General features: G+C 37.1%; 1 protein-coding gene across 1 annotated transcript in view; it reads right to left on the reverse strand.

The window, feature by feature from the left end:
- PGR (progesterone receptor) overlaps positions 1-19,240 on the reverse strand; it is a 74,183-nt gene that overhangs the window by 39,911 nt on the left and 15,032 nt on the right. Inside the window, exon 3 of the mRNA XM_004427411.3 lies at positions 1,764-1,880. Coding sequence (XP_004427468.2) covers positions 1,764-1,880 — 117 coding nt within the window. The remainder of the gene's footprint in view (positions 1-1,763; positions 1,881-19,240) is intronic.

The following is a 19,240-nucleotide window of genomic DNA, read 5'->3' on the forward strand; positions in this document are numbered from 1 at the left end:
CTTCCATTATAAGAGTAGGAATGCTGAACTAACTACAATCAGGGCAAGCTCCAATCCAGGCTGGCTCAAGGGCTTTCAACCTCCCAGATACGAAAGGCACTACATTAAACTGTGTCCTCAAGAACCTCTGCCCCTGCAGTGACTGGGGAGATGGGAACGTTTCACAGAAAACATTACACTCGAACTTAATATGAAGGGTAAGTAAGAGTTCATAAGGAATGAAGGAAGGATGGTGCACGCAAAAGTAAAACGCATGCAAAGGCGGGTGGAAGTTGGTGAGTGGAGTGCAGGGTTCCCAAAGGATTGGTGGGGAAGGGCTTAGAAAGAGAGAGCAGCTGTTAGGTGATGAAAGGCCCCATGCCCTGCATTTAGAAATCTGGGCTTTATTCCATGGATAGTCCATGGATAGTTTGTGAGAAAGATCACTGGTTCCACTGTCTACAGAATAGAGTCAAACTCCAGATCCCAGCTGGCCCAAGGTAACTTTCAAGCTTCATTTCTTGTTATACCCACTAAATAACTGACTGTCAGAAAAATCATCACTGGAACAAATCATGTTTTTTTCAGATACATGGTATCTTCATTGTAAACACCTTTCTCCTTTCCATTCATAAAGTCTCTGTTTATTCTTTGAGAGCCTCCTCTCTGAAGCTTTTGCCAACTCCCTCAGTAGAATTAATTCTTCCCTTTTCTTTATTTGCATAGCAGTGTATGGTACCTCTCTTAAATCACTTACTCTTCTGTTTGATAATTATTTTTTTAGGGATTAGACTGTACCACACTCAATGGCAGCAGTGACAGGACTAAGCACAGGGGCACTCAAAAACTACTGGACTAATATACTCTTTCCCAGAGTATAACACATGTCATTTATGGTACGTGAACTGACTTTAGGTGGTATATTGAATATATATTTAAATAGTTACCAATTTATTTTAATGTATTTTAGAAAAATTATAACTACCACATCAAACACAATTTCAGAGATATTATTGCTTAGGAAATGGCTAAGTGAAATGAAAATATTAATCAGAATAAAGGGTTCAGGAGTGACTCCTCTGCCTGATACTCCCTATCAACTCACCCTGCTTAATATTCTTCACAGCTCTTATCATCATTTGACATATGTATTCATTGCTCCTCCTCCCAGAATGTAAGCTCCATGAGGGTAGGGATTTGGTCCAATTTTTTTTGCTACTATATTTCCAGAACTTAGTTTAGTACATGGTAAGTAGTAAGGGCTCAATATACAGTTATTTAAAGAGAATGGGACGTTATTTAAAGAGAGAGGGAAGTAGGATGGGAGGGACTGATGAAGAGAGAGCGGGACGGAGATCAATGCACTTGATCAATTCACAGAACCAATTTTTGAGCTGGAAGGAACTGCAGTGCTCTCGTTTTACAGGATAAGGAGGCTGACACCCAAAGAGGGTTAGTGACTTACTCAAGGCCACACAGGCAGTGAGTGGCAGAGCCTAGACTCCAACCCATGTTATTTGATGAGAGGTTGTGAACTTCCCATATCATCTACTTATAGGCAATATAGACAAATGAAGGTTTATTACTTCTCATAACAGACCTAAACATGCTGATAATCTATAAAGTTAACAGGATGGTATTGGTTGCTTCAGTCAGACACTAATAATCAAAACAGAAAAAGGGAAGCAAGAACAAAGATGAATAAGAAATCTAAGATTTTCTGACCTACAGTTTTAGAGTGTAAATATTAGACAACATATTATTGATGAGAACATCAGCATTACCTCCAAGGACCATGCCAGCCTGACAGCACTTTCTAAGGCGACATGCTGGGCAGTTTTTTCTGCGGATTTTATCAACAATGCAGTCATTTCTTCCGGCACATAAATAGTTATGCTGTCCTAAAAAACAAAAAAAGTAAAAATTATTTACAATATCTAAACACCACTGGAAATTTTATGCAATGACAACTGAAAAATGGGATCGGTGCACATCAGCAAGCGCATGACTGTCCCAGCCAGCCTCTTGCCTGGCATAACTGAACGTTGGTGATTCTACAAACTTGCCAATACTTTACCTGTGCCTTCAGGAGCCCAAGTGAGGTGAACAAAGCTTTGAAATCAATTCCAGGGCTCCTTTAAAAATCTTTTGTACAAGATTTCGGTGCATCTTCTAATGGTGTCAGCATATGAATGCCCTTAGAGCTTTCTGCCATTTCAAGATTAGCTACATGTTGCTGGTAAGCATTAGTTATATAATAAAAGTCAAGCTCTAGTAAAACCTTTTTATTTCTGGTATTTAAACCTTCAAGAAATAGATACAGACTAAAGAATTAAAGAGGTCTCTGGAATAGACCTTTTATAAAACCTATATGGTTAATTCTATTAGAAAATCCTAGAGCTAGCTCACTCTTAAAGGGTTTAGTGATTGTGAATAACATGTAAAAAAAAAAAGTCACTGATTGTACTGACTTTATTGCCTGGTTTATTTTGGCAACAAATTAGAAAACTTGATGAATAGAAATAATGATAAAGGGAGAACAATTTAAAACACTGAGAAGTACTTGATGAAGGAGAGGACAGAAGAATTACAGAAGAAATATGAATAGAACATGTGACCCTGGGGTCATTTGTGTAGGGGAAACTACTTATACCCATCAAAAGTTCTGGACTATGAATTTAATGCAACAATGATTTTTAAACCACAAATATGTTCTATTTAATAAGGCACGAAACAATCTAATTTATTTAGGTTGAACAAAAATAAAAAATATTTCAACTTAACCATGTAAATATTAATTAACTGGAAAATCTACTTCTTTGGCACTCATTTTCCAATAAATTCTTATAAAACAGACTGTGAGTCTTTTAACATCACCAGCTTACTTATACTTTTTAAGCATGAAAAATAATTTTAAAGGATTATGGAATTTCCCTATAGTATTTTCCATTAGTTGACATTCAAATCAGATTTATTCTTCTGGCCAAAGTTTGTAGTAAAGGAACACAGAGGTACCTTATATGTGTGCTTAATCAAGCAGGGGAAAAGATATGCCCAAATGGCAAAAGGCAAAAAGGCCACATCTATGGGACAGCTAATAACAGAATGGGCTCACCTGGGGCATTTTTGGAAAAGCACAGACGGTAAGTTTCTTAAAAATATATTCCTCCACAAACTTATGTGCATGTACTCTCACACACTAGCATTCATTTTCTTGTTTAGCAGTCCTGGGCATTGGGCTTTCCTCATAATAAAGGGTAGTGATGAAGCTGCACACCTATGCCCCCTAGGTTAGCAGAGTGTACTGCACGCTACTTTCTGATTTGACTCGGGTTTATTTTCTACCACAAGTTGTATTTGCAGGCTACAGGAGTGACTGTGGGAGTAAAGTGTGTGTAAGTTTATCTACCTATCTATTTATATCTATCTATCTATCTATCTATCTATCTATCTATCTATCTATCTATCTATCTATCTATCTATCATCTATCTAGACCCTACACTGATTTCTCACAAAAAGAGAGAACAGAAAATAGGGAGCCAGACTTTCCATCCTATATGAGAACAAAATTAAACAAACAGTGCACACGGATGTAATTGCTGTTTGAAGGGAGGTTGTCCTACTCTCTACATCTAAGTTACAAGAGTCCAGGAAAAAAGCCTGAAACACCAGTAGCTGGAAGGCTGCTGATGTGTCTCTTTTCTATTTCTTAAATGATTTACAACAGCGTCTCCTTCTTCAGTGTCTCAGAGAAGAAGTCCTCCTTACCAGGGCTCTCAGTCTACATTCCAAACCATTCCTTCCCACCTGCTTCAAATCTTGTCCCATCAATTTCCCCCTTTCTCTCCTAAAATCTTTAGTCTTTCCCTCTCCAATGATGTTGTCCTTTCTCCTCAAGTTTTTCCATTTCAAAAAATTCCAGCATCAAGAAAAAAAACAAAGAAATTCTATCTCACTCTGAATTCTCCCTGAGTCCATCCCTTTCTTTGTCTTCTAAACTGTTGAAAAAGTCATCTTCGTTTGCAGTTTCTAGTTACCCAACTTCCTTTCTTCCTCAGCATAGTGCAATTTGGCTTATATGTTCACTGTTCTTATGAAGTGGCATAACATCATCAAAGATTTCTTCATTCCTAAATACTGTGGATTCTTTCTTGACCTTCTGTCTAATTTGCCACTGGTAATTTCTCTCCCCACCTGTCCCCTGCTTTGTGTTTGGGGGCACGTCTCTTCTGACCTTTTATCTATCTTTCCAACAGTTCCTTTTAAGTTCCCTTTGCCAATCTCTCCTCCTTTGCCTATTCCTCATATGTTGTATTCCACCGTTCACACTATGGGAGTGGTCTCGTCATCTTCTCATGGCTCCAAAATCTCATCCTGAGCTCTGACTTTCCAACCATCTCTCTGTAGGTATCTCAAACTCACTATTTATGAAAAAAAATTTAGTGATTATCTGGTCAAATTGTTTATTTCATAAATTATATTATTAGAAAAATTTTGTAACAAATTAAGGAAATTCAAAATCATCTACAATCTCATTACCATGCAACTATTCTCATTTTTATGTTTCCTTCCAGTCTGTCTGTACAGACCTAGAGAGTACGTAATATCTATTTGTTAATATTTGTTAAGTGAATGTATACATACTTTTACAAAACTCTCATTAATACAACAAGTATTTACTGTGTGTTTACCGAATATGTCCCAACACTGTTTTTCAAATTAATCCCTTTTCCTCACTTAATTGAAATGCCATCTTAATTGTTGATACTGTAGTGTTGAAGAGCAGTTACTGAAGTCAGACTGCTTGTTCAAAGCTCAGATCTGCAGCTTACTATCCATAGCATAATAATAACAGCAACAGACAATTATTAAGCATTTACAAGCTATTTACAAGCACTCTTACAAGCTACTTGCATGAATTAACTCACTTTATCATCACCTTGGGAGGTATTATTAGTACCTTTTATAGAGCGTTAACTGAGAAGTTAAGTAACATGCTTAAGGTCACACAACTAACTGACCTGAGAGGTAGTATAGGAATTTAAGAGTATGGACTTTGGGGCAATACTGCCTAAGTTTGAATGTCAACCTCACTAATTATTAGCTGGGTGATCTTTGACAAGTCAAATGAAGATAATATTAGTACCTAGGGTTGCATCTAAGGATTAAATGAACTAATGTAAGAACTTAGAATAGTTTGGCACATAGCAAGTACTTAATGAATGTCTACAGCACATAGCAAGTACTTAATGAATGTCTACAATAATTACGATTATTATCACATCCCTAAATCCTGTTCCAGATGTGACCCAAGAATTCTACACCTAGTCAAGTTATTCAATTTCAAAGGCAACTAAAAGACATTCTCAAATATGCATAAAATCAGGAAATAAGGCCCCTATACACTCTTCCTAAAGAGGTTCCTACAGATGTAACCTAGCCAACAATAGATGAGTTACAATAGAGAATGCATGAGGGAGGAAGTCTGCTGTGAAAGGATGTGATGATGAGCACTAAATAAATTTAAATATATATTTAAGTATAAATGAGGAAATTATAGTTACCAAATAGAATGCAATTCTTATAACTTTTGGTAGGGGGAAAGCTGAGCATTCCAAGATTTGACATTTGAGTGGGAGGGAAAATTTCTGATAATTAAGGCTATTGGCATGAAGTCACTATCTTAAGGAGTTAGCACGACTCATATCATCATGGACTGCCTGTAACAAAATGGAATGGCTTAAAGAAATCTGGAAGCTCAGTCCACTCTAAGCTATGGTCATCTTTAACACTAACATTGGGCTGTCAAAACTGCAAAGCAGATACTGCATCATGCAAGCAAAAGACAGGGGGTATAGTCAGAGGTTAATCTTCTCTAAGAGATTTTTTAGCCTAAGAAATGTTGCAGCCAGCCAGTTTCAACTACAGTAGACCAAGATAACTGGCCTGGGGCCCAGGCACTGCCTCTGTACCACAACATTTGGCCAGGATTCAGAGCCACCAGGAAGGCAAGGAATGCAGAAAAGACCACTCCACGGCATGTGTCACTCCATCAGGTACCTGGCTGTATATGCAGATGAAGAAAGCTCACACCCAAATGCATTGGCTCTGTCACAACATTATCTGGGAAGTCTGCAAAATGTTGAACTGTGGTGGTTGCAGATCCGACATGGTGTCTGCTGCCACCACTTTTCTTTAGACAACAGTCTCAAATTTATATTCTGGTTTCGAAAAACACATCCATGTCTAGATCCACTTGCTTATTCCTCATAAATCACAGACTGATGGCTCAAATTGCACGTTGTTGCTGCTCCTCCGTTCAACATAACATTGTTACTAAACAACAAATCTATAAAAAGTCACTCTATTAAACCACTCAGTGCATTCCACCCTCTAACATCCTTGCTATCTACCCACACCTTCCACCAGGAATTACAAGACATTTAGGAATATTTATAACCTATGGGCCACCACAAACAGGATGAATGACATAATGATAAACAATAGGAGAGTTTATCTGCTTGGCAAATTCTTACTCAGCTTTCAAGTTGGGTCTTACTTGACTGATCCCAGAAAGGCCTAGACATTTCTACCGTGTACCGACTACACATTCAATATATTCCTCTTATAAATGCTGTGTGCCTGTTTTGCCTAGGCTCTGTGCAAGTAGGAACTACTCAGAATATGCCAGAATATGCCAACAAAGCCAAGAATCTGTCCAAAACTTTGGGTGGGGAGGAGAGTCATCCATGACTAACAACAAAACAAACAAAAGTCTTGGCCTTTATGGGAGGTAAATTTTCACTACCACATGGTATATGAACCTGTGCCAAGGAACAAATACTTGTCTAGGATCAGTGAAATTCCTAGGGTGCAGGGAGAGGCAAATGCAAAACTCATCTGTAAGGATAGGTATGCACATATGCAAAAAAAGATTAGTACAAGAATATTTATAGAAGCAGTGTTCATAATAGCCCCACACTGAAAACAACCCAAACGATCACCTATAGTATAATGTATAAACAAACTCTGTTTCATTTATTCAATGCATTATTACACAGTAATGAGAATGAATATCTAGCCCATGCAAAAATGTAGATGAACCCCATAAGTACAATGTTGTCTAAAATAAGTAGACACAGAAAAATACTGTATGATCCCATTAATATAAAGTTCCCAATTTGTCAAAACCATCTATGATGTTAGAAGTTGGGATGGTAGTTACTTTTGAGGGTGATTGGAAGGGGTACAAGGGGAGTTCTGGGAAGCTAATGATTTTTTAATTTTTTGACCTGGGTGATGGTAACATGGTTTTATTTACTTAGTGATAATTTGTTAAGCTCTACTCCTTTAATTCGAGCACTTTCTGAAAATATTTATGTGAATAAAAAGTTTCTTTCTTTGTAAAAATGTTCTCTAAGAGGACAGCCTAGAGGGCACTGCAATCCAACAGAGGGAATCTGTGTAGGGCTGACCACTTAAGTCCAGAGGCTGAGGGTCAGAGTCAGAAGTATCCAGAGAAAAGAGAGGCATCACTCTCATGACAGGATTACAGCTGGAGTTTCCCAGTGAAATATCCCCAAGAATCCCACCAAAGTGTCCTGTTAGAGAAAGTCAGCTATAATCATCCATCAAACACAGAGAACTCCAGTGACAGTCATATATGCACCTGCCAAGTACAACTGTACCCCTCCTTTAACACCTATTCCTATGCCTTCATCCTGATAGATCAAAATTAGCTGCTAATGGGACTTAGGAGTGTGAGCAGAGTAACACAGAAGGTGATCTTGTTCATTCTTCCTCACAGACTTCAGGCCCCAAGCAGTGCTGAGCCGGGGCAAAGAGGAACCCTAAATTAGGTGAGAGTTTGGAATTTTGACTATAATGCTGGCCTGTGCATTTTGATTACTGAAACGAGATTATTTTTCTGATTAACAAGTATGGGATTAGACTAAGATTTCATGCAAAGGATGGAAGAACTAACCCACAGAGCAGAACTAGCCCACAGTTAGATGTTATGCTGATATTGGTATTTTGAAGAAAAAAAAATATACGTATATATATACACACACATATACATATGGATAAAACAATTGGGGAATTATTTTAATGGTGCTAGAAATGTAAGTATAAACCAGCGGTTCTCAACTAGAGGCAATTTTGACCCTTCCCCCACCCCGTCTCTTGGACATTTCACAATGCCTAGGGACAATTTGGGTTTACACAACGAAGGGGATAGGTGCTACTGAGGAGAGGCCAGGGATGCTGCTAAACATCTACAACATACAGGACAGTCCCCACAATGAAGAGTTAACTGGCCCAAAATGTCAATAGTGCCGAGGCTGAAAAACTTTGGTGTAAACTCATGATCACCCCAGTTTTTCAAAAAAGAAATATTTTCTAGGTCTGTCTACTGAAAATGCCCAGAAGCAAAGACAATCACAGCAGCAACAAACACTAAGATCCAGATCGTCATGTCTAATATCATTTTAATCTAAAAGGAACCAAGGCTCCTTAGAGACATGGCTGATCCAAGACTGGGGAAGGAAATGTACAAGTTGAGTCTGGGATGCTTTGTTGTAACAGAATTTGAGGCTACTGAGAGTTAATGAAATTTTGTCAAAGCCACACTGACCAAAGATGAGACAATTTGAATGTCAAAAATAATTTAGTTGAAGTGATTAAAACACACTGACTATATAAAAAGCCATGAGTACATAATATGTAAAAAAGGAACAAACTCACTGGAAACGACTGAAGGTTGCTAGGGCACAAACTCATTACTTTAAAAATTGATAATTAAAAGAAAATAAGCATCTAATAGGCCTTCGAGTATAAACTGTATTTTAAGCTTACCAAATTGCCTTTTGGGAAAGAGAAAGAACTATAAAAAAGATTTACAGCTGATAAATCAGAAGTAGAATATCATCCTTTTGCAATCCCTAATGAAATGACCACCACTTGTCTGAAAAGACAATTAAAACACTCCTCCATTTTCTAGCTATCTGTGTGACACCACATTTTCTTCATATCCTTCAACCAAAACAACATATTGCAACAGACTGAATGTAGATGAAGGTATGAGACACAGCTGTATTCTGTTAAGGCAGACATTAAAATGACTTATAAAAATGTAAAACAATATCACTCTAGACATTAAATTTTTTTGGTTTGGAAAATTAACACCTAATGAGTGCTTTTTTTAAAATGAATTAATGAGAAAATTTCAAAAAATTAGTTTTAATTTCTACTATGATAAATTTTGATAGATATAATCCACATAAACAAAGACTCTTAAGGATCTCAATAATTTTTAAGCATGTAAAGGTGAGACCAGAGTGTTTGAGAACCACTGGCCTGTGTAAGATTCTTGTCAAAATGTTTAACCTGAGTCTAATCATGTAGGGAAAAAATCAGACAAATCTAGATTGTGGGAATTTCTACAAAACAGGCGGCCTGGACTCCTCAAAAATGTCAATGTCCTGATAGACAAAACATAGTGGGAGATCTTTTAAGACTGAAGACCAAATGAAATACATGGTTCTTGATTGGATCCTACATGAAAAAACAACCTATACAGGACATTTTGGGAATAATTGGGGGAAATTTGAATACTGGCTATATATTAGACAAAATGATTGTATCAATGTTAAATTTCAGGGTATGATAGTAATATTGTGGTTATACTGCAGAATGTTCTTGTCCTCAGGAAATACATTTTGAAATCTTGAGAGATAAAATATGATGTCTGCGACTTACTTTCAAATAGTTAAGTATGGATATTAATTTTAGTATTCGTTCAAATTTTCTGGATGTTTTCTAGAAGCCAAAGTATTCTGAAGACACAGAATGAGACAAAGGTTTGGACCAGTTTTTCACATTAGCCAATCTGGGGCTCGTCACATAAAACTGGAGGGGAGAAGGAGGGGAAGAATGAATAAATATCTGGCAGAGTGTGAAAGAGAGCTAGACATTCATGAACGAGTAAGTTTTAAAGTATCTTAATATAAGATCCAAAGGTTTTTGATTAAAGCGAAGAAAAAGGGTATTGGGGGAGGCGGAGAAGGAAGGAAACAAAATTTTATTGAGCTCCCTATCAGTCAACATACTGGGAACTTAACTGGTTTATTTCATGTAATCTTTATAACAAAATAGATATTACATAGGTATTTAATTTTCCCAAGGGGAAAAGGCTAATAAGATATATGGAAATACCTATGGACAGAATAGACACAAAGAGTCTTGGGCTGGGAACAAAGAAGCCATGGAATATGTCCCCTGAGGAGAGAGACACTGACACTGGGCACCAGAAATGAGCATATGACACCTGAAGGAGGCCACTGGGGAGAGTTACATCATACCGGTGGGTAGCCAGGGCAGAGAGAATGGCACCTCCCATCTCTCACAGAAGAACGTTACTAAGCTTTATGCTGAACCAGAGGCCACCCCAGGAATCCTAATTTCACTCAAGTATCAGACAAACATGTACTTCAGTAGAGGCTGGGCATATTCCTACAGCCTTACACATAAATGAGAACATATGTTACCTTCACCCAAGAATAGCAACTCAACGTGATAGAATTCTGGCCAATCCCAGCATTTAGGGCTTCAAAGAGGGAATCTAACATCAGCCTAATTTTTATTTCTTGGCAGTTAACCAGTTTGTTTTTTCCTATTTAAACTCATGTAGGAGATTTTCTTTCAATGTGAAATTAAAACTTTGTTCAATACGTGCAAAAGTGTAGCTTTTTTCATTATATTTGTTTGGGACACAGTGAGCCCTTTTGATGTACAAAGTAAAATTTCTATTTAACTGTTAAATTTACTTCTGTTTATCCAAGTTCTACCACTAATTAACTATAAAAACAAAGCTGACCATGTCACCTTCCAGCTTAAAGACTTTGGCTCCTCTCTGAATAAAGCAGTACTTTATAAGTATTTGATAAGTATAAGAGACAGCTGAGCAGGTTATTGAAAGGTGCATATTTCTGTGTCCCTTACTTAGATATTTTGATTCAGCATATCTGAGGTGAGGCTCAGAAATCTTCATTTTAAACCAGCATCCCTAGTGATTCTGAGGCAGAATAGGTTGAAGACCAAATTGGGAGTAACAATGGCTTACCAAACAAAATCCAAAGCAGAATAGGAGCTAACTTTTGGACTTATTAGTTTGAGATGTTCAGTAGTTATCTATGAAGATAGCAAGTCAGCAGGGATATATGAGTCTGGAGTTCAGGGGAAAAGTCTGAGCTACAGATAGAAATTTGGGAGAGATCAGGATATGGATGACTAATCTAAAGTCATGAGACTAGATTAGCTCTCCAAGGATGTAACATATAAACAGAAAGGAAGAGTCCAAACACCAAGAACTAGGCCCTCTGATGTTGAAAGCTAAAAGAGAAGCGGAGATTGAACAGGAGCCAGTGAGGAAAACTAAGAGAGTCTGGTGTCCTGAAAGCCAAGTGAACAAAGTATTTCCAGGAAGGTGGAGTGATCAACTGGCAAATGCTACCAATAGATCAAGTAAGATGGGACTGAGAATTTGCCCATAAGATCTGCAATGTGGTAACCTTGATAAGAGAAGTTTTGGTGGAGTGAGTGGCAGAGACAAAAGACTGACTGGATTAGGTTTAAGAGAGAATGGGAGAAGAAAATTCATTGGAGGAGTTTGGCTGCAGAAGGAGTAAAAAAATAGTTGGTAGCTGAAGGATGAGTAAAATCAACAGAAGTATTTTTGTTTTGTTTCATTTTATTTTAAGATGGGAGGAATAATAGCACGTTCACATGCTGATGCAAATGATCCAGCAGAGAAAAAAAAAATAATGATTTAAGTGAGGAGGGGAAAAATTGCTGGAGCCTGCCCTTGAATTGACAGGAGGCTTCTGGACATATGTGGTGCACAGGGGAGAGGGCTGGCCTTGAGCAGGAGTGCAGATCCCTAGGAGGAGGAGGAAAAGTTGATTACGTATTAGATGCCACATGAGTACATTTGGTGGCAGCGGTTTCATGAAGTTTTCTCAGAAAATTAGGAAGCACGGTCATCAGCTGAAAGTTAGGGTGGGAGAGTGCTGGAAGGCTGAGAAGAAGGAGAAGGCAGAAGATAGTCATCCAGAAGCCATGGACAATGAATGGACTGTTTGCAGACAGATTACTTAGTCATGATATTCATTTTTCAATTCCACCTACCAATTATGCAAAATTTCTTTTCCCTTGAAATTCAGCTAGCAAATTTCTACCCTCCCTGATATAAATCAGTTTTCATTACAAATAATTAGGACAAAGAGACACTAGATAATGAGTAAGATACAATGTAACGGATAAGAGAGAAGGTTCTCTGGGTTCCAATCTCAGCTCTGCTATTTATTCGCTATTTGCCTGTGCAAGTGATTTAACCTCTTTGTGCTTCAAGTAATACATACAGTCAAGTTCCTCGTATGTAATAAGTGTTACATATATGCCACCATTATTATTAAATATGTTCAGAACCTAACCATTGAAACTCTTGGAAGATTTTTTAAGAAGTTATGAAACTTTTTATCTATAATGTACTTATAATGCCTTCACGACAAAAGCACATAACAATGGAATCATCTGCAGACACCTGTACTTCAGAATGCTCTCTGCATCACAAAGATATCTTGCAAAAGGCAGTTACTTCGATTTTTCTATCAACAAACATTGTCCCTACCTTGAAGGGGCAGATGAAGTGTCCCTTCTGCTAAATATCTTCTAAGTAATATCTTCTGAGAAACCTGTCATCATAGAAAAGGTCAGCAATTCGGAACACATATCCTTTTATAAAAGAACATATGTAGCTCATCTTTAAATTTGACGACTCTTTTTAAGTACTGTGTGGTGAGAAAACCACTGTGTGGTAAAAGAGATTTTATGTTGCAAAATATTTTTAAGATTCTACTCTATTTTAAGGGCCTTGTGCTAAAAATCAACCACAGAAACGATATCTTGCAAAGCTTCGTTCACTTATGGTTTCAACTTGTTTGCTGCAATATATAGCTTGCCTGTGAAGGAAGCAGTAAATGAATTTCATATATGATTGTTAACTGTAACCTTAACCTGAAATTTCTTTTTTTAATGTCACAGCAACAATCCTATCCATGGTTTATGCAGTCTTTCATAAAACATTCTCTTAGTAAACAAGGCAATTACTATTGAGACTATGTCTTCTCTATACATCTTTGCTTTACTGACTCATCAAAAACACAGTTTTTTATATATTTCAGTATTGAAACAGAACTTAGCAACCAGTAAAACCCGATCATAAAGCATCTAGAGATGATGAGATAACATTAACTCAGACAAAATCCAACTCTCAAATGGCTCCTGTTCTCCAGCCAGCTCCTATTCTCAAAAATCAGGAGGAGAGTAAGGCTGGGCAGAGAAAAGGTAGGCAACTCCCAATCAGCCTTAGTCTGTGCTAAACTCCCCAGATGGGCCAACAAAACTGGTACTAACTAACTAGGAGATTTCCTGGACTCTCTGCCCATGAGAGTCTGCCAAGAATCTTTTCCACTGATGTTTAAGCATGGTGTAGAACCACAATCGAGACTGGATGGATTTGGACGGCACAGTGGACCCCCTGAGCTCCAAGCCATCAGGCTGTGCAAGCTTGCCCCAATCATTTCATTGGCCTCATAGTAATGAGACCTTGCATTTGACTGAATTGAATTTTTTATTTTTTTGTGAGGAAGATCAGCCCTGAGCTAACATCCATGCTAATCCTCCTCTTTTTGCTGAGGAAGCCTGGCTCTGAGCTAACATCTATTGCCAATCTTCCATTTTTTTTTTCCCCCAAAGCCCCAGTAGATAGTTGTATGTCACAGTTGCACATCCTTCCAGTTGCTGCATGTGGGACGCGGCCTCAGCATGGCCGGAGAAGCAGTGCGTTGGTGCGTGCCTGGGATCCGAACCCGAACTCAATTATTAAATTGAGTATGGCATGACCCTAAACATTGCTGAAAAAATGGTAGAAGTGTGGCTTCAGGTTCTAAATACTGTTTTTAAATGTCTCGTTTATAATAATGGCTTCATATAGTTATTAACCAATATGTTTAGCAAAACGTATTCTTAGAGCAAGCAATTCTTCATACATTTTATGAAATGTATGTATATCCATATTTCAAATTATCTTCCTGATAATTTCTAATTTTTTTTGATTTCTTGACAGATCTGATTACATTGTCTAGTTTGTAGCTCTACATCTGGCTGATGAGTAGCTATTACTGGAGGCAGGAGAAATTTCAGCTCTGCCATTTTTCTTGTTCATTTGTGCTTAAATTAATTGGTATTATCTTCAATCTGTAGTTTCTTTGTGGGTCCAGATAAGCTGTAATACCTTGCCATACCCTAACCATGAATTCACGGGGGAGTTTGCACGCATCGACGCCTCTGCACCATGGAGCTTGGGCACTTCCATAGGAGGCCTTGCCCTCCATCAGCGGCATATGCCTCTGATGTATGCATTGAGAGTGTGTGCCAGAACAGATACCACTGACATCGATGACTCATTTCTTGTTTTTGAATAAGAATAAATATAAATATAAGTACTAACATTTTCTTCACACACCTCAGTGCACCAGCCCTGAGGGATGTGCATCATATTATAAAACCAGCGTTCTCGTTTATTTTGGGAGAAATGGCCCACTCCAGCCATAACAAATGCTCTTGACTAACACTGCTGCTGTCCTTTCTTGCCAACCTATTTGCCACACATAGTAGACATCACCACCTTCCTTCATTTCCCCAAAACAACAGTAACACAGGGTGATAATGTAAAGTGAAAATTTACTTAAGGTTTGAGAGTAGCTGGAGGTAATAAAAACATAAGGCAGTGAATAATTCCAATTTCACCATTCCTAGGGATTTATCCACCATTCCCCGCAATAGAAAACTTCCCACAGTTTATTTCTTGAGCTCTTGCCCCTTACTCTGGTGTTAGGCTCTCTATTTCCTCCTACTCCTTGCCCCAGCTTCCAGCCGACAACCCTCTAATTTATATTACAATTGTACACAGAGAGGGGTTCAGTTCTTCACACTTTCATCCCCCTCAACCCAAAGTAGGCTCTGGACTGACTTTGCATAAAGAAACATTCACTAAAGTGCTCTGCTTAATAAAAGATCAACCATTGTGCTCTCTACTGTTAACAACACAAATAGCACTACAAACTTGGGAATTATAAGGATCTTAAAAATTTTAAATTTTTATCTAATGCTTATGCAAGATTCATACTTCTCCCCTTTGCCCCCCAGTAATTTACACCAGAGTTAGCTGTTCCCTATCCTGTGCTTCCACAATTTGTAGTTCATACCTCCCATAAATATTACTAGACTGTATTTTAATAATGTGTTTATATTTCTTTCTCGCTAACTTATGAATTTAGTTTGTTCATTTTTGAGTCTCAATATGGAACACAAATCCTGGCACAAAGAAGTCACTGAATATGTGCTTTTGTTTTTGTATGAATGAATAAATGAGCAAACGAATGAGTGAACTGACAGAACAGAACGTCTCAATTCTCAGAAGTTATGTTGTGCACAAAAGATTATATTATTTCAATATCCTGGTGAGTATATTATATGGAATATAATATATACAATTTGAAATTAAACCACATCTCATAAGCCATGTATCAGCTCCATAGGCGTTCTCTCTGACTCAAAGGCATCTAACTTCTGTTCAAATCCATTTTGCATGGTGCTCTGAGGATAATCCTCTCTAAATACTACTTTCAACATCACTCCTTTATTTAGTAAAATAATCGTATACTTCCTACTTCTTTAGGTCAAAGTTCCTCTATCTACATCTTTTTTCCCCCAAAAAATTCTTTTGTGGAACTTTCATTACCCTACTCAACTTGGCTCCCATCTATCCACTGAACCCATTCCTCTCAGCCACCACCCTGGCTCAGGCCCTTGATGTGCCATTCCCAGACTGTTCTCATGCCCTCGTAGCCACCCTGCCTCAATCTTTCCTATTCACTGCTAATACATTAATTTTCTGAAAGTATTGGAATATGTCACTACAGTGCTCAAAAATCTTTAGGGGCATCTCATTCTCTACTCAGTTAATTGCCAAACATCACATTGTGTCATTCTACATTTTCTCAACCCTCTGTTTAATAATAATTCTCACCATTCCTTTACGGAAGTGGCACCTAAATTTTTTGGAGAGGCGTCACTGATGCCTTTGAAAATACTGTGAGAGCAATCACCCCAGAAAAAAAACACAAAAATGTTATATATAATTACAAGAGATTCTTGGATCCCTGACCACGTTTCATGCTTTAGCTAAATTGTACTTTTGCTCATTCCATATTTTTTTGTTTATAACAGCCATTATTATAACTCTTGCTGTCAAAAGCGTGCATTTTCAATTGTCCATCTAACATGCTACCTTCCCCACAAAAACATTTTTTGATTTCCCTATTTAAATATGATCTTTTCCCCCTCAAAATCCAAACCACATTTAGTTTATATTACCTATTATGTGGTTGTCTTTTCTCCCCGTTGGAATTAAAAACTCCATGAGGTAGGTATTATGGCTTCTTTACCTTTTGTAGCCCTCTGCCTTACCCAGCATGGTAGTAAAAGTACAGGAAGAGTAAAAAACAATAATTGTTTAATAAACATTTGTGGTAATTTTCAAGGCTGCTACATTGCAAAACTCCAGTGGGCACCATGTTTAACAGTCTATGAATTTATTTCTTTGTACATGTCTGAAATCTCTTAGCTAAAACCTTTTGGGCCAGATATGTTTCAGAATTCAAAACTGTTTAGATTTTAGAAAGATGATATAGAGCAAATCTTCATACTAAAACATATTAATATTTAGGAAGCAAAATGTATGAATATTCTACAGCCTATAAAATGTGAGGTTGGGTCAGGTTCTGCTGCCAAATGAATTCAGGTCAGGTCAGGTAAGGTATTATTGATGAGTGACTACAACAAAACTCTTGTTTGCAGGGCTTTCTGGATATTGAGATTGTGAAGGAGGAATTGTGGACCTCCATCAGCTTTTGGCTCCATCTAGTCGGGCTGGATGCTGTAATTTATGGTGCAGGGTGACTGCAACCTTTTACTTGGATTTTTCTGCCATAAGTGTCACTCTTTGATGGTCTTTTTCAACTTCCTAGGGTACCTGAGGGTAAAAAGTGGTGCACTACAGCCACTAGACAGCACCAGGGAAGCAGAGGCTAGCTCAGACAAGGTAGGGCTAGTGTCGCGGGAAATCAGGCACCAGGTTGATGTGTAATAGTAGCCTCCTCAGGAAATTCTTGCTTAAAGAACAAAGCATATCATCATATCATATCCTGACAGTAAGGAGTTTTTGCACATATTTTTTTCAGATTGTTTTCTATATATATAGTAATATCAAATGAGTGAAATTATTTTTACCCCAAATGATATCATTGCTTGCTTTTTCACAAAATCATATATTTTAGATACCTTTTCACATCTGTAATACAGACAGTTAGTTCACTCTTTTTAAATGTCACAGAGTATTTCATTACAAGAGTATATCATAATTTATTAATCTCCTATTAACAGACGTTTGGGCTATTTTCAGTTTCTCAGTATCGTGAATGATGTAGTAATAAACATCCACCTAGAGGTATTTCTACACATTTCTAGAGTTTTTTTAAGGACCAGTTTCTAGTAATAGAATTGTTGGGCCAAAGAAATGAATACCATTTAATAGATAAGACCAAATTGACCTCAGACTCTCAAATGGTCATTATTCATTGTTTTATCAATCTGATTGCTGGAATGCCCATTATTATTTTAATCAAAGTTATTAGTGAGTTGAGCATTTTTCATACTTCCATAGACTATTTTGTGAATTGTCTTCATATCTTTTGTTCATTTTTCTTTTTGGCTCTTTGTCTTTTTTTCTTGGTAGTTTGCAGGAATATTTTACGTATTAGTAATAACTTTCTTTTGACTTATACATGTGTTACAAATAGTTTCCTAATTTATCCTTTGACATGTTTTTTGCCTTATAGAAGTCTGAAATTTATTTATGTAGCAAAATTAACCAAATTTAGTTTTGAATTCTGGATCTCATGTCAATATTAGAAAGCTTTGTCACTCCAAGATTACAAACATATACCTCCACCTTTTCTTTCCATGCTTTTTAGGAGTCTTTTCTCTTAAAAAAAAAAAAAAACACTTAAATTGTTGACCCACCTGAAATTTTTCCTTTGTTTAATAGGCCAGTAGTCCAAAGACCATTTATTGAATAATACACCTGAAAATAAAAGGTTCTTAACTTGTAACTCCCATCTATTTTTTAAAAGGTTGTAAGTAAATTCTACTTCTTCCAATAACTTTTCTAACTATTACAGGACAAAAATAAATATTCTCTTCTAGCACTACCTACTATGTTTGGTAAGTTACTTAACTTCTGAGTCTCTGCTCACACACCTAAAAAATGGGAATAAGAACAGAGATAATGAACATAAAGCATTAAGCACAGTTTCTATTACACACAGGCAGTCCGTAATGATAGCTATTGGTACTTTCTTCCCTGATTCTCTTACAGCACTCCAAGTCTGCATCACACAATTTAACCAGGCACTAAACTGTAGGTTGTTGGTTAATCAGTCACTTTCACATGCACTGCAAGCTCCTTGAAATCAAGCGCTGTACCTTCTACTGTAGAGGCAGTAAACAGCTGGTAGAGAATAGGAGCATGGGCTCCAGGAACTGAGTTCTGCACTACTTCTCAGTAACTTGAATGAACCTCATCTGTAAAATTAGGAAAATAGAACCTGCCTCAGGGGATAATTATGAAGATTAAACGAGTTAATACATGTGAAAAGATTAGAAGAGTACCTGAATTTAAGTCAACATTTAGTAAATGATAACCATTATTTTTACACTTTAATTTTTCTGTCTCGTGCAAATGTCACAGCATAGTTTTGAACTCATTGTCCATACTCACTACTTTTTTATTCAACCTCATAAATAAATCACTTTGCCATAAAAGAGAAAATAACATTAGAAGTATTTTTTTCTGAAGAAATAAAGATTATTATTGAGTACTATGCTTCAAGAAAAAAATTATATGATTCCTTAAAATGTTATATAAAGTACGTAACACCAGAGGCTATAGCAGCAGTTGAGAATAAAACCAAAAACCTAAGTTAATTACATTAAAAAAAAATTGAGCATGACAGTTTAATTCTTTGCTTTGTAGGAGTTTAAAGGAAAACACAATAGACTGATAAATTATGTGAGGTA

This window comes from Ceratotherium simum, chromosome 7 (assembly GCF_057802395.1).
Source record: "Ceratotherium simum simum isolate JZ-2026a chromosome 7, ASM5780239v1, whole genome shotgun sequence".
Classification (NCBI taxonomy): domain Eukaryota; kingdom Metazoa; phylum Chordata; class Mammalia; order Perissodactyla; family Rhinocerotidae; genus Ceratotherium; species Ceratotherium simum.